The 22,841-nt window shown below is 37.9% G+C and overlaps 1 protein-coding gene across 1 annotated transcript in view; it reads left to right on the top strand.

Annotated features, from left to right (window-relative positions):
- The window catches only part of PTPRR (protein tyrosine phosphatase receptor type R), a 144,638-nt gene that overhangs the window by 11,307 nt on the left and 110,490 nt on the right, over positions 1 to 22,841 (top strand). The window contains exon 2 of the mRNA XM_032688939.1: positions 643 to 947. Within this exon, the coding sequence (XP_032544830.1) occupies positions 643 to 947 (305 nt within the window). The remainder of the gene's footprint in view (positions 1 to 642; positions 948 to 22,841) is intronic.

Below are 22,841 nucleotides of genomic sequence, written 5' to 3'. Positions count from 1 at the left end.
CCACACCGAGTTATGCAAGGTATGGCTAAATCCACACACCTCTGTCTCTTCTTCAGAGAGCCAGATATTCCACTGGCTGGCCAGGTGATGCTTGAGTGAAGGTTGGGTCATAACAAGATTTGGCACAAGGGACTAGAAGGCCTCCTGATAGAAGCAGCTGAACAAGGAATGCAGAGTTATGATTATGGACTTCTCTGAACTTGACCTTTTCTCTTTAAGTGCCCATATATAAAAGATGATCACTGCAATTCTCATCTTTGGTGTTAGTGGGTGATTAGATACATCATAGTCAGCTGCGTATATTTTCCTATTGGAGTTGATACCAATAAGGAGTTGAACTTGACTCAGCATGTGCTCTGCTCTTACATGTAATTTTTGAAATGTAACCATGGCTAAAAGTATAAATAACGTTTTAAAAAGCCCTGTGAAATTCAGCTTAAGAGTGGGATGCAGTTCACATACTTAGTACACTCTGTAGTGCTGTTAACCTGTTGTTATAGAAAATGCATTGTGGGAGTTTAATGGAATTCTTGTATTCTTTTCAAATTTTGCAGAACCCAAAGATGTCATTGAATTTCCAGTGCCATCCATCTACAGAATTGCTTAGTGAGACATTCTAAACTTGTTCTTCTTTTTCTACAGGCTGCCTTTCTGAAGACAATGACCACTTTTTGGCAATTCATCATCGAAAGAGTGGAAAACCTGTGTTTATTTATCACCATGTGCAGAGTGTGGAGAAAAGTCTGGATACAGACAGTTATAAGGATTCCAAGAAAAATTTCCATTCTTCTTCCCACACCAAAATAAGCAAGTTGCACCCTGCAATAATTGTTAAATCAGCCTTCCCCAGATCTGTTTATGACCCATCCCTCAATCTGTTAGCAATGACTGGTCAAGATTTGGAAGTGGAGAATCTCCCGATTCCTACAACAAATGTGATTATTGTGGTAAGTGACCTTTTCTGGGTTCTGGAGGAGGATTTTTTGTGAATAAATATGCCTGTAGATAAATATAGACAGATTGTAATTTTGGGTATCCAGATTTTGTATTCCACTGCCTGACTGATAATCTAAATCTAAATAATGACCACATGTCTTGAATTTCTTCCATACTAGTGGAATTTGCATTCATATAAGCTCACTCTGATCAACAAGCAATCTGAAGAATCAGTGCAGAATATAGCTTCTCTGTAGCTAAAGAACTTACCTTTACCTCCAATGCTGTTAATCCTCTTGTCTTGCCTGATGTTTGCACCACTTTTACTGAATGGGCTTTATACTCATTCTGCATAGGGCACAAGAAAATGTACTTCAGGGAACAATACTACAGTGGCAGGGAGACTTTAAAAGAGTCACAAAGAGACACAAAGTTTTTATTCACTTCTTTTTCTCTGGTAAATCCACCATTATGCTTACATAGTGGTTTGAAAAAAAGCTTATTTCTTACTAAGAGTAAGAACTATGTTTTTGTTGGTTTAAGCCATATATACTTCTTCTGGGACATATGGACTGGGGACCCTCCTCTGTCAGTTAACTCTGTATGTGATCTTTCATATTCTCAAAAATGTGATGGCAGTGCTCCCTCCTGGAAAGAAGGGCATGTCAGTTTAATGGTATACTGGTGCCACCCTGCTGCATCCTCACCCTTGAGGCCAGTGGAACAGCCTACTGTCAGTAGAGCTGTCCTCTGTGGGGTGCACAGCACAGTCTGTATGTGTTCTGCGTGGACACTGCTCTGCCTCACGCTGGTGCATAGTCAGCCCTACTTGATTATGCAGATGAGATTGGGCTCATCTTTCTCATTCCTGGAGGGGAGAAGAGCCACTCATGATGGCTCATGCACTCATTAGGGTGAACTAATAAAGATTAAACCGAACCTTGTAGATTGCTCTGTACAGAGGCAAATGCTAGATTAAAAGAGAATGGCCTTTACAAACAAAGAAAAAAGAGAGAGCATAGAACACTAGGGCATGAAGTGTTTCAGAATCCCGTATGTGAGTTCCCTGTACTGTACTCTAGAGATTTACCCTAATGAGTGCACTGAATACAAGGAAGACTAGTGACAATGAAAAGAATAATGAGGGAAAAAGAAAGTAGTAATTTTATTAGTCTAATGATAAAGTTAGTATAAATATATTAGTATATATGTGTGCTATAATATAAAGTATAAATATAAAGCATAATTATAAAGTACTATCAGGGAACTAGGCTCAAAAAGCTATGCTCTGGACTTGTTGCATCCCATATGAATGAGACCTCCTTATTTGAGTTTAAATGGCTAGCATTGTTAGTGGACTAGATTCAGTTGTGTGAAAGTGTCCATATCAAAGCAAAATAAGGTACTGATGACTTTGCAAACTGCAAACAGATTCCCAGTACTGAATGGTACTGATCAGGACAAGAAGATGCCAAACAAGCTGGATACATCTATGCTCCGAAGCTAGACTAAGCTAGCAGGGCCAACTCCATAGTGAAGGTACCTACTCTCTTCTTTCCATAACAAGCATTATTTCAGCTCCTGTGAAGGTGAAACCTTTCTATTAGTGCAAGGAACTCAGAATATGTCATTTTTTTCATTAAATGACATTCCTACCTATGACCTGTTATTTGAGTAGAGTTTTGCACACTTTTGGAGGCCTGCAGTTCTCAACTTACAGTGGAAGAATCATGCAAAATATTCTTGGGCTACACTGATTTTAGCTGACTGGCTCTGTGCCTGCATTAAAAGCTAAATGAGGCAGATTTCCAATTGGCACATAAAGTCACATTAAAAAAAGGTCTATTAAATCTATATTAAGTTCTCATTAAGTGACTTCAGTATGAAGCTTTGCTACTCCATTTCTAGGATGGAGCTGCTGCTCTAAAGCCTTCTGTTCTGGTTGAGAACCATATGTGCTTTAAGGGGAGTATAGCAGCATGAGCTAATCATGACATGAAAGCTGTTTATTGCTTAGGATCTTCAGCTATCTCTGGATGTACTAAAGGACAGTGGTTTTAGTTTGTTTTTAGTGTCATCCTTTCAGAAAAAGTCTTTGGGGAAGCCTATGTTTAAAGCTAAAATGCTGAGACTCAGACAGTGATTGGACTGTCCTACCTTCCTTAAAAGGGTAGCTGTCCCACAGCATGATGGTTGCCATCATCCAAGCGCAGACATGCTCCTTCCACATTTCTGTATTTCAAAATTTTGTTTCTCTTTCTTGAATGTCACCTGAAGAAGATGGTGATGTTAATGTCATTGCCAAGAGAATCTGTTTTGTTTTGAATTACGCATATATCGCTCCCTCTTTTTTTTTTAAGTAGCACTTACTGCTTGTTGCTTTTTGGTTTTTATCATGTAGGGCAAGAGTCAACATTTGTTGTTTAGCCCTGGCTGACCCTATTTGTTCCAGCCTTTAGCAGTGTTGTTGGTTGCTCAACTTGAAAGGGCAATTACTAGTGTTATTGCTTCCTATAATCCAGTTACATGACAGGTGCACACTAGGATTTCGTATGAAAGCCAGCAACTTCTTTTTTTTTTTTTTAATAAATCAATGCTCTGTTGGTTCTGCAAAGGGGAGGAAACTAAATTCAATCTAATTTCAGTGACTCAAGATCCATTTCTTCATGATAAAGGTGGAAAGGTAAGGTGAATGGATGCCTAATGTAGAACTATTACAAGAACATATTTTGTGCTAAGGACTAAACTATCTGACAAAAAAATGTTGCCAATGCACAGCAGAGTGCATGAAGCCAAGAATTCTCCAGGTATTCTGTCAAAAAGGGGTGTTTTGTGACTAACAATAAAGAACACATGTTAAGTAATTTTAATGAAACTGGGGAAATTGTAGTGCTTGTTTGCCTAAGGGAGGAGGAAGAAGGATTTATTTTCTGGGAGTGAGTTTTATTTTAAGTAAAGGCTTTCCATCTCATTACCTGGTATTAAGTTCCTGTTGTTTGGTTTTGTGTGTGTGTTCAGTTCAACTAGTTTGTTGAGGGAAGTGAACACAATTCAGAGCTCTTAGAAGCATTTTGACTGTTCTATAAATACCTTAGCGCTTACCCATATGTTCTGTTTAGCTGTCTCTCTACATGATGTAAGACCAACTCATCTGAAAATTGCTTGGTTAACATACAGAATTACATAATCCTTTTGTAATACTTGAGAGTTGTCTATTTGTAACCTTTTATTTTGGATCTCAGAAACTGTGTACTCATTGAACATTTTAGAGAGTTATTAGTGCAATGAACAAGTTCTCCAAATGTTTATTTGCGTTTATGCCAAGTCGAATGTGAGTACACCAAGGTGAAGACAATTCATGGAAACTGGAAATACAGTGTGGATAACATTTATGATAGAAAATGCAGTCTAACATACTTATTAAAAAACTGAAACACATGCATACATATATATAGTTAGGGCTGAACTTGGGAGAAAAGCAGAAGGACTTGTAGTAAAGGTTACAGCTCAGACTGGGTCTAAAGTCTCATGGAGATACTAAAGCATCATCCCTTGTAACCTGTCTAAAATCTCTCTCAGGCACACAGGTGTATTGTACCAAGATTGGACCAAGCTACTCAGATGCTTTTTTCACTTGTATCCTGTGAAATATTTCAGAAATGTGATGGTAATAAACTTGCTCAATATATCGAGATTTTCCCTTTCACACCTTACTCTTACTGTACGCCTTCTTGTATAAACGTGAAAATCTGTCTCTTTTTCTGTTGCTTAGAAAGGTCACAGCACTGTACTGTAACCTAAAATTCAGTGCATCTCTTCAGTTTTGTTTGATTTACATGACTGTTACTGAACTGAATTGATTTAATTAGTTTCTTTCAGCAAATGTCAATAGGACATAAGATTCACAGAGAGCCACACAGAGCTTCTCTTTGCCTTTTCCATGGCATTTTATGTAAGGCTGAATGCCTGAGAGCTATAGCTTTCCCATACCATTGCATCTATTTTGTCACCAATGTTTGAACTGTTTACCTTCTGAAGAGCACAAAGCAGAACTTCAGGTGCTAGTGCTTTGAGAGAGGATTCAGTGGAAGAGTAAAGCATGCAAACGTATGTATCTATAAGTAGATATTCATGTGTGAACTAGGTATTCAAACTTCAGTATAGGTGGTGGAAATCTACTCTGTTGGTCATCTATTAAGCTATCTAGCATGTTTCTAAACACTTTCTGGATAACTAGGGAGTTAATATAGGTCAGACACCATAACCAGTAGGCAGACTAGACGTGATCATCCTGTTCTGGAGATTAGTACTGACATGGGCCATTTCCATCTCAGTTTTCTGACAGCCAGATAACAGTACCAGATGCATTTAATCTACTTGTACAATCTACTAGTACAATGCCTGCTTCAGGATGAGTTCCCTAATTTCAAGAGACTGTAGTGACAAGATTTCTATTGATGATAATAGGTGCTTAAGCACCAACTGCGCACTGACTACTTTACCTATTTATATGTATTAAACATGCATGCAGACATGTATGTTTAATGACATCTTAATCTGGAGCTGATCCCAGCTGTAACAACACATATTATGTTGAAATAATGTGAAAATCCTTTCCAAATCTAGGCACAGTTCAAGTAGGTGGGCTGCTTCAAGGTGGCTTTGGGTGCGTGAAAACCATGTGGCTGTGAAACCACAGCAGAACTGCTTTTACACTTATGTCAGACTGATCCTGAAAGTACTGCTGTATCCTCTTATATAACTTTCCTCATACTACAAACTCAGAAAAGATACATCTTTTGCTTGCTTACTGACATGGCCTTCCATTCCCTGTATGCTTTTGCATCAGGTTTAATTACCAGTGTCAAAGCCCAGAATTCATCTATATTATTTGTTCCTAAATTTTATTTCTTTATTCCCACAGTTCTTTTCTGCTGGAAATGTCTGTTTTTCTAATTCTTTGTTCTTTCTGTGAAGCCATGGCTTCCATGTGGAATGTTGTCTCTAAGTTCATCTAGGTACACACAGAACATCCACTTACTTCTTCCTTTAGAAGATCAACAAAACAATAGGAACCACACTACAACATACACTTTCTTCTGAACATTGAAATTCTCTCTAGTGAATGGTTTTGTTGGACTGCCATAAGGAGAACTCTATGAATAGGGCTTGATAGAAAGGTGGAGGCATCCAATCCTTCCAATCGTTTTCAGTCCAAAAAATGTTTTACCTATAGCTGTATCTTTTGTGGAGACATTCAATATAGTTTTCTTTTCACAAAAATGGAACAATGTCTATGGAATTTCTTAAAATGAAAAATGCATGTTTCTTCTCACTGGCAGTTTGACAATACAAGATACCCTCTTTTTCAAGGCTAAGTAACAGAGTTTTACTGAATGAGAGGAGTAGGAAGTGAGAGAGCTCTTGAGTCACAGCACCAAGCTGCATGTGATCTTTCTGTGTGCCAGAAGGTAAATGACCTTCTGAGAATCCCAAGAAGTGAAGATGCTCTGATAATGTTTTTTCACTTAACAACATGTTCCAGTTTTCCCCAGCTGTCCACTCCACTGACTGACTGTTTTTCCAGAATCTCTCACTACTCTTTTCCCTGATGCTGAATACCATGCCTTGATATAAGATGAAATCTCATCCTTTCTTCAGTTTTCTTTGGTAGGAACTCTTTCGAATACTGTCAGCCTCTGCCGGCTCAGCATCCAACCAGTTAAGTGTCCCAGTAAGGCCATGGTGAACATTCTGTAAAAGTGTGTTTAAATGTTACAGTTTCGGTCTGATAGATGTGCATAGAAGTCTGTGAGAAACACTGATAGCTGAGAGCGATTCATTAGACCAGAAATTTAGGACTGCTTTTAGGAGACCACAGACCAAAAGTCATACTTCATTTGGAAGGGAAGAGGAATGGATAAGACTGGGGATGTTCTTACAAAAGAAGAGGCGCGTTTTCTGAAGCAAGTGATTTGTTGTTGCTCATTTACATTTTGCCTTGCCTCATGTGTTGCATGATATGTTATACTGTACTTAATTTGGAACTTATTAAAAATGGCAGTTTTATCAGCCCTGTACAGTGATGTCCTAATTTTCACTGGGATAGATGTAGACATATGCCTATGTAGTTCTATCTATTTCTAGATGTAATTATACTATATTGCAATAATAAAAGTGACTAAGGACCTGCTATTTGAATACTGTGCCTGAACCTGGGGTCTCAGCCTCGATTCTGTCAAATTCTGACTCCAAAAGCCATTTACCTTCAGATGCATGGTAAGATCACACACAGCTTGGTGCTGGAACTCAGAAGGCTCTTTGCATCCTACTCCTCCCAGCCAGTAGAAGTACCCTAAGCTCACTCCCTCTGTAGGTCTTGTGAAGAGGTGGTCAAAATACTTTTGAAAGTATATTAAGCTAAAACAATGGGTTGAGAATAAGGCAAAAAGTATGAGTGAACAAGTATTTATGAACAAGTAGTCCATAAATGACAGGTCAAACAGAGCTGGGGCAAACAGCCAAACTATCTGTGAAACATAACAAAAAGTCAGATGTCCCATTTTGTCACTGAACATCTGTTATTGCCAGCCTAAGAGAGGGATTGGCACTGGGCCAGGCCAAGGACATAAATAGAAGATCATGTCTCTGCAGTGACTTCTCAAGGGAACGTTCTGAGAAGTAAGATCTCAGAATCCAGTAAGGTGTCAAGCGTGTCTCTCTCTATTTCCAGGTCACATGTTTGACGGATGCTTGGAACAACAGAGGACAAGTGCCGTGCTGATAGGGTTTAGTGAAGACAGTGAAGTTTTAAGATCTTATTATAATTACAGTGCTGAATTGTTAACAAGCTCTAAATGTTAATCACACGTTTTAATAGTGGGCAGTATCAGTCAATACCGTTAGTGTGATTGTTATAATCACTGTTGTACCCCTTTACACTTTACATTGTAACCCCTCGTATCAGGTCTCCACAGTATTTGGCTTCTGGTCTGAAGTGCACCTTCTAGTAAGAGATTGATGTTCACCATTATATTACTCCATAAGTAATTATACTTGACATAACATATCTGCAGCAAGCCTTGCAAATAGACCTAAGTAGCCTGCAGCTCTGTCATTCTGGTTTTTGTTTGCACAAAGAAATCTAGAGAGTCTGCATGAGTTGGCCTCATTTGCTTTCTGCTTCCTTCTGTGCACTTCAGCAGGGATAATTGCATGCTGAACCATTATCATGGTATTGTGTTTGCTGTCAGTCTTTGTGGAAAGCAGGAACGGTTGCATTAGGTTGTAACATGCACTAAAACCTCCTTTAAGGCACTTTTTTATCATCTGACTTGCGAAATGGTAAAAGAATGTTAGTTGGATATTCAGCAGTCCAGTGCTTTGATTGATTATCTTACTGCTGGCAACTTCAGGGTTACTTTTGTAACATTCAGTGGGATGCCACACTTGCACAAAAGCTAGTCATACCTTTCACAAATTGCCCCGATCCTCCTCAGTTACAAAGTGTTCATTTTCCTGCATTTTTCACTGAAGGGGAGAGGTTTCTTGAAGCAATGTAGTTTTCTTCATAAACTTGACTGTTTAAATGAAAACTGGATTTCAGGAGCAGGCATGTTATATGTTTTTAGGCTAAGGCCTAAAGTTTCATTGACAGTTAACATTGTGCAGTTCATCTTTAAAGAAGGTGTCAGTTGTTCCATATTTCTTTAAGCTGTGTATTCACATAACTAGCCAGTCCCAGCTATAAATGAAATAATTTTGTGTAGCAGAACAGAATCTGCTCATGATTTTTCATTCTTCAAATATTTGAGTTTTGTCCTCTTTATTAATTGATAATTTATTTTTATTTTTTTTAAACAGAGATTTTCCATAAAATTAGATTTAATTTAGATACAGTTGCAGCCAAATCAAATATCTTCACTGTTGCTTAAGCATTTTCAAGATTTCTTAGAGCTTTGGGGGAACTGAAATGTGAAAGAAAGGCTGTATACCCAAATGTGGGAGACCTGGCTCAAAGCCTTGCTCTAAAGGAGGTACAGAAAACTGAATTTGAGGTTTTTCTCATTTCATATGGTCTAGTCACTGAGCTCCACTTATCTCATACTCGCAGATGAAATGATTTGTTTCACCCAAACCACATTGTTTCAGCTAACTGAAAATTTTGAGAAGTATTGATCTGAAAATTTTGAGAAGTATTGATCTTGGGCTGATTCAGTACAAATTTCTTGTATGTGTTTTGAATGGGTCTCCAAAAGAGGGAGAAAAACACCACAAACAAACAACATGAGGCCCCCCGGCTGTCTCCTTGTTTCTTATGTGGCCCCATTCATTCCTCTGATTGAAACAGACTTCTGTACTATTTCTGTGCCATGCTCTACTGAATTGCAGAAGAAAAGGCACAGAAGCTCTTTGGCAGTGTCCAAACTGTCTTTTCGGTGTTTCAGCATTTGGTTTCAGAGGTAGCCTTGGATTTCTCACTGTTTGAAATTGCACCAACTCCATTACTCTAAACAGTACAGACAGGCTTGTATTTCAGCAGAAGTTCAGGATATTGCTATACCTTCATGAGTATCCTCTTTTCCTTTTACAGGTGAGCAGAAACCTATTACTGCTTAAATTTGACTAAGGAAGGGGAAGTTTCCTGGCATGCAGAGTTACAGGCACCATCATTAGAATCACAAATGCTTGATGTTCAAAATTATAAATGAACTAAATGGCCATACTGGGATCATGAGATCCACCAATAAAAATCAGTGACTACTTCCCACAATAAATCTATGCGTTGTGTTTATAATGTTTAGGAGTAAAGAATGAAGAAGCGCTTTTTCGTCTTCTTAAAAATTCTTTTAGCACCCTCAGAGAGCTGTCTCTGTGAAAACACAAGTCCCCTGCAGTAGCATTTAAAAGGCAGATAAAGGGAACTCAGATAAAAAGACAGCAAGACAGCATGTGTTTCCTTATCAGTCAATGTTTTGTTGGATCTGGCAGTTCAGCCTCTGGAATAATCCTTTTGGTTCTTCACTTCTGACATTGTTGTTAGGAAAAGTGACAGCTTCTATAAAGTTCCTTAATAGATGGTTTGTAACGTGTTCCTGTATGTAACCCATTAAATAATAAGCCTTATGAAAATTGCTTTTGAAAAAGAAAAATGTTTTTTATATCATCATGACATTCATATGCGATATGTTTAAAACACAGTGAGATTTTTGAATCAGCCAAACATATTAGGGAACAGAAGATGATCTTCTGAGCACTCTTTTTAAAATACTTCATAGATCTAGTATTACTGCATTTTGGCATCCCTTTTGCAAAAAATAAATATTGAATTCTGAAATTAAATGCACAGGTTCAGAGGATATTGAAGTTTGAATGTGACAGCATAGCTCTCAAGCGAATGATGTTTTTTCAGTCACCTCAGTATCAAAATGGTTCATGGAAAGAGGAATAACCCAGGGAGGTAAGCAGAGAGGTACAAATTCTATGTATTTGTTCTTGTTGCTAAAAGCATTTAAGTGATTTTTTACTGTCCTTCCTTTGAGGGTCAGACATGACTGACAGTTTGTAATGGAGCTAATTCTTGCTTGACTCTATACCACAATAAACTGGTGGAAAATACTTTTAGTGGATATATTGCTTTAAATTGAGTATATGGTAGAAGCATCATGAAAGAGTTGGGGATATATATCAAGACTGCTAATATAATACTGTTTAATAGAGTAGGAAAGTGATTGACTGCATATATTATATCAGTGTTTATTTAAACATGAACTGAAACAAATTTACATTTCAGCCTTTATTAGCTGTTGGAGAATAATAGTGGAATGTCTGCTTTGTACAAATCTGGCTGAGATTACACATTCTCCTTGGGAATGGTCATTGTGTAATAAACTGTAGTATAGAAATCAATGATCATATAAATCAAGATTTTTATCATATGCTAAAGCAAATTTTGCTTGATTTACAAAATGTTATTGATTAAATTGAATTTAATTTTTTTACTCATTTTTCCATTGCTGTTTTCAGAATAAGAAGTTATCTTTTTACTGGTACTAATATTACTAGTAATCTTGGGGTTTTTTTTGAAAACACAAATAAATAAGTATCACTTCTTTTACAGGCCTGTGGTGTTCTGGCAACACTTACAGCTTTCTGCACTGTTTAGCCAAATTGCTGATGTGCTTTCTTTGTGCAACACGTGATATGTTGTCTAATTAAGAACACAACTCCGGAGGCTAATCTTTACAAATGGATATGATATTTCAAATTCATGAAAAATAATTTCACATTATAACAGTTTATTTTCAGGTACTGTAACATGTAATTTTGTAGTGGTACAGTCTTCAGAACTAACAGGTCATTAAAACAAAAATGTTTGGGGTTAGTTGAAGAATGACCTTAAGTACTCTTAGAGCCTTTTTATTCTTTAGGCAAAGTAAAGCTGAAACAATATAGAAATTATATTCCTTGTCTTGAGGTGATGATGAAAAATAGAGATGAAGCAGACCTTGTCCCTGTATCAGTTTGGCCTGGCTCTCTTGCCAAGTCCAAGCTGTCCCCTTCCCTCTCATGCTCTTTCAAGTGAGGGAAAAAAAACGAACCACAGAAAAGCTGAAAGAAGCCCAAACGAAAATGGGATTATATAAAAAATATATACTTACATGTATTTACAACTGTATATACAATTTGAATATATTGTACACACAATAGGGAGCTCCTGAGGGGAAAAAAGGGAAAAGGGAGGGGGAAACAGGGATAAAAAACCTAAAAAAACCCAAATATCCTCCAAATATACCCTGTTAATAGAAAGCTAACAAATAAACAAAAAAAACCGAATTAAATACTTCCCTGAACGAGACAGCAGAACTGTGCGAAGCACCAACCAACTCCCCCACGCCTCCCGAATGGAACAGAGATAACGGCAGGTCCAAGCAGGCAGGCCCTGGCCTATACAAGCAAAGACCATCTGCAGAGAGACCTGTTGCCTTCAGCCACCGTAAGAGAGGAGAGCGAACTCTCTTATCTCCGCCTTATTTATGTGTTGTGTTGCGCTAAAGGATGATATGGAATACTTCCTTGGATTTCTGACCCCCGTTGCTAAGGAAGGCCTAAGAAATCCAAAAGCCAACTCACTACAATCCCCAAAAGCTTTCTCATAGATTTTCTCTGAAATGTTGTTACAGGATATGTGGCTCTGCCTAAATAACCACAGTAAAAGTGTATACAGGCAATAGAGATTAGCTCGAAAATTAATAGTACTTACTCCCTTTCTTCCACTATTTTCTGTTTAAACTGTAGCTATATTAGTTAAAGACCTCTCCCCTTTGTCCATTGCCTACTAACACAGAATCACAGAATATGCTGAGTTGGAAGGGATCCACAAGGATCATTGAGTCCAACTTCTGGCTCTGCACAGGACTCTCCCCAAAAGTCACACCATGTGCCTGAGATTATCATCCGAACAATTCTTGAACTCTGTCAGGCTTGGTGCTGTGACCACTTCCCTGGGGAACCTGTTCTAGTGCCCAACCACTCTCTGGATGAAGAACGTCTTGCTAATATCCAACCCAAACCTCTTCTGAAACAATTTCAGGCCATTCCCTTGAGTTCTGTCGCTGGTCATCCTAGAGAAGAGATCAATGGCTGCCCCTCCTCTTCCCCTCACAAGGAAGTTGTAGACTGCAGTGAGGTCCTCCCTCAGTCTCCTCTTCTCCAGGCTGAACAGACCAAGTGACCTCAGCCGCTTCTCATACGGCTTCCCCATGAGGCCCTTCACCATCTTTGTTGCCCTCCTTTGGACGCTCTCTAATAGCTTAATATCTTTCTTATATTGTGGCTCCCAAAACTGCACACAATATTACAGGTGAGGCTGCATCAGTGCAGAGCAGAGCGGGACAATTCCCTCCCTCAACTGCCTGGTAATGCTTTGCCTGATGCCCCCAGGACACAGTTGGCCCTCCTGGTTGAACTTCATATGGTTGGTGATTGCCCAGTCCTCTAACTTGTTGAGGTCTCTCTGCAGGGCCTCCCTGCCTTTGAGGGAGTCAACAGCTTCTCCCAATTTTGTGTCATCTGCAGACTTGCTTAATATCCCTTCCAGTCTTGTGTCCATGTGCTTGGGAAGTTGTTGAAGAGCACAGAGTCCAAGATGCAGCCTTGTGGAACCCCACTAGTGGCAGGTCACCAGTCTGATGTCACCCCATTCACTATTACCCTCAGTGCTTGACCTGTGAGCCAATTGCTCACCCACCACATGATATGTTTATCCAGCTGTGTGCTGGACATTTTGTCCAGAAAGATCCTGTGAGAGACAGTATTGAAAGCTTTACTGAAATGCAAAAGATTACATCAGCTGGCTTCTCTTAATCAGCTGGGTGGGTTACCTTGTCATAAAAGGAAATCAGGTTGGATAAGCAGGACTTTCCTCTCAGGAAGACATGTTGGCTGTGACCGATGGCTGCATTGTCTTTCAAATGATTTTCAATACCTCCCAGAATAATCTTCTCCATGACTTTATCAGGCACTGAAGTGAGACTGACAGGCCAGTAGTTTTGGGGGTCCTCCTTCTTGCCCCTCTTGAAAATCAGGACAATGTTCACCAGCTTCCAGTGAGCTAGGAGCTCTCTGGATTCCCAAGACCACTCAAAAATCATTGAGAGACTTAGACTTAATTTTAAGGGTTTCTGGATTGACCCTGGTAGAAATCCTCTGTTAAAGGATGGCTGCGGTGGGAGGGGGGAAGGTGGTTAATAGCTCTAGGAGCACCTCTCTGACATGCTGTACACATTTGTGGTTGGAACAAGTGACTACTGACTGGAGTTGAGCAAACAAGGAAACATAAACTGCAAATTAAGAGGCCACCCAGATAATGAAATAGCAAGAAGCCTATTGAATGTTGATCAAGATATTGATAAAAAATTACCAAACAAAACAATAGCAACTGATCCCTCTAGAAATAGCTAATAGAAAAATAATTAAATAAATACATGATTTGAAATTCTCAGACTAAATAAAAAATTTAATTGTAGCTTTAATTTTTAAATATACTTCCTAAGAATCTGCCTGAAAGTGGATATAACCTTTAATAAAATAACTGTAATGTGAGCCTTTTGGTAATGAATGAATTAAAAAACCATATGGATGCATTAAGTAGAATAATAAATGTACCATACACAAAAGTAGGACATCCATAAATCATTTATGACGTCCTTTCTCATCAACTCTTTCTTTGAGTCTTAATTGAAAACCAGAGTAGCTGGATATTAGAAAAACTAGATTTGTTAGTCAGATAACAGACAACTTTCATTAAAGCATTAATTAATTTTAGAAGGCTGAGGGCCCGATACATTAAAAATACTTGCAGAACAGTGCTACTTTACTTATGGGGTTTGAGTTTTTTTTCTGTTTTAATTACTCTCTTCCTCTGGTCAATGAAAGTTATTTGTGTTCTACTTTAATTAGCTCAGCAAGCATGATGGAATATTATTGTCTTTATAGAATTAAGTATTGAATTGCCCAAACAATTCCAAATGCTTCAAATGGCTGTATGGTACAATAACAAAAGTAAGATGGTCTATTCTTACAGTGACTGTGAGTGAGCCTGTTTCCTCTTTCAAAGGCAGAGATTTTGAGGACCTTTGTTAGGCAGTTCATTCTATGCACAGTAGAAACAGGGGAACACTACAGAAAAATAGCTTTTTTTGGTGGTTTTTTTTTTTCTTTCACTTCACTTGTATTTAAGCATATTAATTTAAAGTCTCTTTTTATCACTTTAATAGTGGTCTAATCTTATTAAGAAGATGGCCAAAATAAATGTTTTGCATCACTCTTATAAAATGAGAGCAGAGCATAAATGCTGAAATTAATGTGAGACCTGAGCTTACTCTGCCAGAGATGTACATGTCTATGCCAAAATGACCAGAGCTGTTTTAATAAAATACTTTAGGAAAAATTTTAACAAAAAAGAGGATTTACAGTATTGGTTCTAAAAATATACAAGATTCAGTCTGACAATAATGTGATTTGGTATGAATAGCACATCTGTTTTGTGGTGATAAATATGCTAAGGAAAAGTAGAGACAGGCAGGTTATTGTTAAGGATCATGTTTATTTCTGTCCATATGTTAGGAGTAGAATGTTTCTATAATCAGTATTTCATTCAAAGTGAGGGACTAAGGAATGTTGTAGATAATGAAAAAAACCCCTGATAATGTAATGTAACAATATAACATAGTAAGACCGTGATGTAGATGTACTGGGCACAGAGTTAGCTCACATCTTTCAGGGCTTGCTAGCCGAGGCCTAGCGTAAATGCACAGACCTGGCTGACTCTAACAAAAAAATCCCTTGGAGTCCCAGTGCCGGGAAATGTGTTGCAGAGCATGAGGAGCATCAATATCAGTGTTGAGTTACGGTATCCTGCTGACTGTGAGCTACTGCTGCCTAAGAGCAGCTTTAGTGTCTCCACATTCATGTGCCATTAAACTGAAATCCGGGGACTACTGAGCACTGACTGTATTTCTAGACCAGGGCGTGTATTTCTAGGCCAGACTTGGACGTTCGTACCCACAGTCAAACCCTTTCTCTTGTTCTTGTGTAATCGATCTTTGTCAAGCAGAGTTTGGCAAGTTTGGCAAAGGCTGCTAGCTTTTCTTTGGCATAATGTTATTACAATCCTCTCCATCCAATGCTCTACTGCTATTGATCTTTGCTCTCTTGGCCATGTTACTGCTGTTGTAGTTTCTTTGGTTGTAATAGAAAGGCATTGACTATAATCTTTGGCTCTGGTATATAGTAATTTATTTTCTTGGCTTGTCTACTTTAGCACAGAAGCTACATCTTTGCTTTCTTAAATCCCTTTTCTTTAATTGTGGACTTCTTTCAAAATTATTTTGAGGCTGATGCAATACAAAAATACCTTCACTTTGATATTACATCTGCTGCCAACCAACTCTCTAACAACTCATTAGTTATGGAGTGGATCACACATTCCTTGTAGCAACTAAGCAGTATGGGAGGCTGATCAAGAACTGCTGAAGCGAATGAAGTCTTCTGAGTCAAAAAACTCAAGGCAGAAGTATATTGAAAATAAATTCAATTTTTAAAGAATTTTGAGGTAAATTTTTAAGGTAAAAAAAATTTCACTGGGATAAAATGGAACTATTTAAACTGGGAGGGAAGGAGGAAATGAGAATCATGTATCACAGAAATCCCAAAGCTCAAGGCATAGAGCTACAAAGAGCACTCAGGTTCCAGTGCCTCTTGTCATGTCCTGGTAGAAACCAAGAGTCACAAGGGGGAAATCGGTTAAATCATCCAAGTCAAGTTATTTGGTGTCTTTTGTTTACATTGTAGGATAGACCTGAGACAGGCTCATGCAGGGGGTGTTTTCAGTGCACTTGAGATTGGTCTTGTCTTCAATATGTGGGAGTTCCAAGGCCAAGTCTTTTTTAGATGCAGAAATGTTTTGCCCTTCTTTCCAGGTTAATTTTTATTTAATTATTTAAACTGAGTGGAATCTGCAGTGTTAGTGGAGACAGATTCGTCTGGAAGTCTAGTAATTCAATTTATCATGCGGCATATGGAAGACAAAGCAATAACTCTTCATTCTGAAGCATATACAGATCAGGGACCTGAGCTGGGGTCTCCCATAGCCAGTATAAAGCTCTAGCACAGATCTGTGCTTATTCTGAAGTAAATCAATCTTCTACAGATTTTCAGCAGGTTGTCCCTTAGTGAGATTATCAGCAATATAATATTTCTCAGCTGTTTAAAACTCAAAATCTGACAAGAAGTTCTGGAGCAGGAGTGGAGAGCTATTAGCTGTTCATTTGCTAACAGTCTGTACAAAATCAGGAGGCAGTGTACTGGCACGAGTCTCAACACGGAGTTGTTTATACTGAGTTTATATTGAGTTCCTCGTACATCATAGATAGTAGGGAGGTTCTGCACTCTTACTAGAGAAGAAAAATGGAAGGAAATTCAGACACGTGTTTTTGTACAGAGAGACAAGATCACATGCAGTCCATGTGCTTTCTCTGGTAAAGTGGAAAGGCAGAAATTGGTTTTCAGAGGCAATACCAGACAAGTTACATAAACAGAAAGGAATGAATAAAACTTCAGTGTTGTGAATCTTGCACACTCTGTTATTCTCTGTTTGGAAAGATCCCTTATTATCCATGGAAGCCTTTAAAAATTTGCCATGTATATTCAGGAGTCATTTAGTTAAAATCATTGCCAACTAGACAATCATTTCAGCCAAACGTGCACTTCATTACTTCTGCATTGTTCACTCTTTCCTGAATGATATTTTCTACTGGGACTTAGAGCCTAATACTACTGATGTGAATTGATGTGAAGTTTACAACAATAAGAGTCCTAACTGCTTTATGTTGCCCAGTATAAAACTTGTATTTTTCTCCAGTTAATCAGGCATGTAATGCATTCAAAAGCATTTCAGAACATTGCTGCATTTTTCATACATGCTTTTTTTTTTTTCATCCTTTTCTGTTTTGGCTAACCATTTGGTGCGTCCCATGCATTATTCTCTACCCTTTTTTATCCTTCTCTTTTTTGATGGAGTTCTTGCCCCCAAAATACCTAGTCTGTAGTGCGTACTTAAGACATTTGCCTCACTATCCGTTCAACTAGTCCCCAATGATTCTGTTCTTTCATCTACTCCCTCTCTGACTCTGCTATGTGGAATATCCTGACTCTGCTGTGTCATATCCCTTCCTCACCTAACCCTTTTTTTTTTTAACATGCATTTGAGTTTCAGGCTGTGATTGATAGGGCAAATATCTAATCTTCTCCAAAATCCTTCATAATAAATTCAAACTTGGAAAAATACTTTAAATAGCACATTCATCTTTCTTGGTCGTGTCCTCGTTGAGCTACTGGAAGTGCTCTTCTTTACCCATTGGAGTGTTGCATTGATCTTCTGCACACTTCTGCCTGTGAACTTGTCCCTCTACTGTTCTGTCTTCCTTTTTGCATCTCTTCAGTGTGACCCTTTACCTCAAGCTATTACCAGGGTCTTGGCTTGCCTAATCACTTTGTACTTCTGTTTTTTATTTCACCTTTGTCTTCTGCTCCTTCCTTTATTCTTTTAGTCTCAAAGCACTTTGCTGGTCTCTTTTTCCTCTCCATTTTTACATGTTTTGTAACCCACACTTCTCTTTGGTTCCATTGATAGTCTTCCCCTCTGCTGTGAATGCTCCTTTTTGCCCAGGGCTACTCTGTTACCAGATCTCTGACAGCATTGTGGCTACGCAAAATCTTCTTGAACTGTAATGTGAACCTTCTCACCCATTGTGACAGTATGGCAGGTGTTCTCAGCTCTGGTTTTAGTTGTTTGGTCTGATGGTGTTTTGTTTAAGGGTTTTTTTTGTTGTTTGGTTTGTTTGTTTGTTTGTGGGTTCTGTTGTTGTTTTTTGGGGATATTTTTAAATTTATTGTATTCATGGCAAGTAACTGCTGGTCTTCACTGTGAGTGAGCCTATTTGCTTATTTGCTTGTGTTAAGCTAAGAGAAAGCAACTTGAGGGTATTCTTGTTTTTGGTATAGGTTTGCCTTGCTTTTGCGGTGCTCCGTGGGCTTCTGGATTGTAGGTGCTATGGGGATTATTGTGAAGCACTTACACCCAAGTACTTACAGACCTGCAATTAAATTATGATATAACTGATTTCTGAAAAATCCTATTCAAACTCATGACCAAAGTATACTTTGAAGTCCAAGGTTAAGTTTTGCTGGTTTTGATAAAGTATTACAGAAAAAAATATATTTTCTCTTTGAAAAGGCTAATGTTTGCCACATGAATTTTGACTAAACAAAGCTAAATTAATGCCTGCTTAAAGACAATAAAAAATTTTCTCAGCTAAAGTAAATATTAATTTAAGATTAAGTTGTTGTAATGTGTGCATGTCAAAGGTCACTTAGCAATATAAAAGTATGCAGCAGTTCTTAAGTGTAGGCCATTGAATAGATTGAATTTGTACTCTGGAGTTTTGGAGGAAAATGTCTAGTGAAAATACATAGAAAATTATCAAATAACAATATTGTCCACCAGATGTCCCTGTACTCATAGGTGGTAATGAACAATAATCATTCAACTGTCTAATTGCTTTTATTAAAGGCAATTTACACACACTGTATGCATTTCCCAAGTCTCCATTAACCATTGTGTAATAAGATCATGAATAAATGGCAATTATATTAACAGTATTTGAGCGCTATAGTTATGAAAATAAATTACAGGAATTACTTGCCATCTCAGTTTTGTGTGTTTTTTCTTCTCTTGGGAAACAGTCTATCTTTATCATGCATTGCATGGTAGAAGTGATAACAGTTGGTCTCTTATATTTGCAATTTATATAAATTTGTATGTGTAAATACATTAGTCATATAAATCTTACAAAGCAATATGTTCTTATCTACCTACCTATCTAGAAAAGTAACTAGAACTGATGGAACTAGTGAGTTGAAGGATTGTGGCTTTTGTGGAGATTTCTTTTAACTTTGGTAACTATTGGAGCAGACTTTGGTCACGGCCCCTGTATTCATCAGGGTGTTTCATTTCTGTCAGCTGCTCCCTTAGCTTGCTGTGCAGCGTCCTCCAGCCAGTGCTTGGCTATCAGCTCGCCATGCATGTTTGGGGGCTACGGCAGGACTGTGAGGTATCTCTTCTCTAGTAGGGACTTAGGCTGCTGCCCTCCAGTTTGAAGATAACCATGTCCCTGACTATACCCACAGTGGGACCTGGGCGAGTCTGCCGACGTGTGCCCTTAAGCATCGTGGCTAATTCAAAGACATAACTTGAGTTTTAGTGATGCCACAACACAGTCAGGATACCTTTTCCTCCTTTTCCCTGGGATGACTAAGCTGCTAGAAGGGCATCTGAATCCCTACTGGGAGCAATTCCCTGACATGACTGAAAGATCTCACCCCTGGCATTCACACTGTCAGGTCTACATGGGGGCATATCCTTGAATAGAGAGACAGCAAACAGTGGTGGCAGGACCCATGTCCAAGTGTTCCTTTCATTTTCTGTGTTTCAAGTTAACTTAATTTTATAACCACAGTTGTGACCCTCCAGATGTTTCTATGTTTGGCAATGTATTACTTGATTACAGTGTTTAATTTTAATAATGGTTTTATAACCAGCCTTCTGCTTTTCAGTTGTAGTTACAAAGTTTTGCAAGATGCCTTGAAGATTTCTGTTGAATGTGTATAAATTTATTTGTGGGTATTTCTGTTATCTTCTGCTTTTTAAAAAAAATAAATGGTGCCTAAAAAATCTTTATTAAAACCAGATAAATTTTTATTGCCCATTAATAGTGCCTTCTGATAATGATGATACAGCAAATGATACTGTTTCTTTGCTTTTTGATGTGTTTGTGATTCTGTCTTTTAGTATATGCATGTGACTTTCCTAATCAGTGAGCAGTTATGTAAGTTTTCATACTAGATACATAGATTGATTAATCAGTAGGAATTCTGTCTTAATAAGAGGACTGCCTTCTGGTGTCTGAGCAGTGTAAGCTTGATTAAGTAAAGGGAAATCAGTGGGAGCCAAAGGAGGCAGGAAGGGATTTGGATAGAATAAAATTTTTAAATAATTTGGAGAAAACAGGGCACTTCTGAAAGCAGCAGACATCCTTATCTTGGTGGATATGCTGAATTTGCCTTTCCTAAATTAAGACATCCACTAAAACTTCATATTTATTACTTGAAAACATGTCTTATATTTATGTAGGTTTGTGTGTTTGTATTTCAAGATGGCATATTGCATGGAAATTTAAGTGTTTTATTTTGACTTTTTGGTTGCAAAGTTTTCTGTTTCCACCAGGCATTATTGTCTCTCACAAACAGCTATCAACCAAAATACTAATAATAAATGTTTACTGCTATAGCCCAGTAAACAAGGCATGAAAGGTTATTCCAAGCCTGAGTATTAGAAAATAATACTCAGGTTTTCAAATCCTTAGACCAATAGGAGAATAATTTAATTTTAAAATCTTTTTTTTCCATCCCAAATATATCTGTTTTTTAAAGTATTTTCAGTTTGTGATATACCATGATATTAATGTAAAGAAGCTTTCAGGAATAAGGTTGGTGAAAGTGAAAGCTTTTACATGCATTTTAGCCCAGGAGAGTGAACTAAAGTTACTTCAGTCCACTAGGCTAAATATATAACTTAATCTTGTTATTTTATTTATAGTTTCCTGGATTACCTCTTACTCTTTAATCTCATGAAGTACTGTATTTATTAAACTGCTTGCATGTGTTCAGGAAAGACATTGGCTGAAAAAGAAATGGAGACAAAATTTCTTGCACAGCTTTTTTAACTTGAATGTAGGAATATATACCGCCTACTGTAAAGGCAGTAATGAAGTCTGATTATGTAAGTACTTGTAATTTCTAGATAGGTTTTGTGCTTGAAATCAGAAGGAATGGTATAAAATAAGCAAAGATATAAGAGCCAAGTTGTGACTTAACTCTATTTTAGCAATATATTGTTAATGCTTTATTAAAAGGACTCTTGACTGTAATTACTTGAAAATGCTCACTATGTCTTCTGCTTTTAATGACCTGAATTTCAGTTTACAGACCAATCTAGCACTGATTAATTCTACAGTGATGGTAGTCATGAAATATTACAATACTTACGCTAAACTCTATAAAATATATATCCTACGAGCATGGATAGGTTTTGGTCAGCAATGACCTTTTTAAAAATAAAATTGCTTCCCTAACACTCTTTTTAGAGGAGTTAAAATCCTCTTACTGTAACTTCTATAAATTATGTTTGCTGACAGTAACACCTGTCTTTATACGTATATACATTCACTTACCAGTATTTTATGTGCTATTTTTAAGTCAAAACATGGCTAGAAGAAATGTGGAAGTATTATGTGTAAGATACCTGTAAAATGGAAAAAACTCTTAGATAATATTTATACTATTATTTCTTTAATACTTTTCTTTCATGCTTAGTGTACCTCCGTGACTGTATGCTTTTGTATTTCCTTGGTGTGGATTACAACGTGTAGGTGCATGAAAAATACCCGTTTGTAGGTGATTCTGTCCTAGGTTCTAGCCACATCTAGTTCATGTCTGTGGTGATCTGTTCAAATGCTTGGGCATCTATTTGCTTGTCTCTTACTGAAGGAAGGGAGCCAAAGGTCCCATCCTATGGGCACAAGCTCAAACTGAACATGCCTTAGATAAATAGCTACAGAGGACATGCTACTGTGTTCATTTCTGCTTTGATGATAAAAGAGAAGGCTCAAGTTCAGTGGTAGTTTCTGCCTGGACAGGACTGATATCTCAGTACATAGGAAAATGAAAACTACAGTCCAGCAGTGAGTGCACTATTGCAGCACAGCAGATGAATGAGGAATGTAGAAGGGACTGAACGAGCTCTGTCAGCTTATATGATGTCATTTTGAGTCTTATTAAAATTACCATGAGTATGTCACCGTGAAGTTCTCAGATTTCAGTGAGCATGGACAGCTACATTTTTGTTTTGAATAGCTGTCAGGATTACATCTGTGATTCCAGAACACCTTTCTGATAGCTACAGTACTTGCTGTTAGTCAGTGTGATGCTGAGCTCTGCCTGAGACCTCCCTGACTGAGACTTCAGACCACTAGGGCTATCCAGAATGCAACTATACTTTGTACTTATCTTGTCCTTCCTTTCTTCTCAGGAGGGCTTATAGCACTTATGACATGCTTTTTTTGAGGACAGACCTAACTCCTGATTTTGAGAGAACTAATCTGTTTACATTTGGCTTGGCTCCATCAATGGCAAACAATATTAAGTCTATTAAATGGCATCCTTGTATTTTAGTGCATTTGTACATAAGTTCTGCAAAACAGTGCTTGAAGGTTGTTTGCACAATG

This window comes from Chiroxiphia lanceolata, chromosome 5 (genome assembly GCF_009829145.1).
Source record: "Chiroxiphia lanceolata isolate bChiLan1 chromosome 5, bChiLan1.pri, whole genome shotgun sequence".
Taxonomy (NCBI): domain Eukaryota; kingdom Metazoa; phylum Chordata; class Aves; order Passeriformes; family Pipridae; genus Chiroxiphia; species Chiroxiphia lanceolata.
The sequence above is the reverse complement of the archived record's forward strand: the minus strand, read 5'-3'. Positions and strand labels throughout refer to the sequence as shown.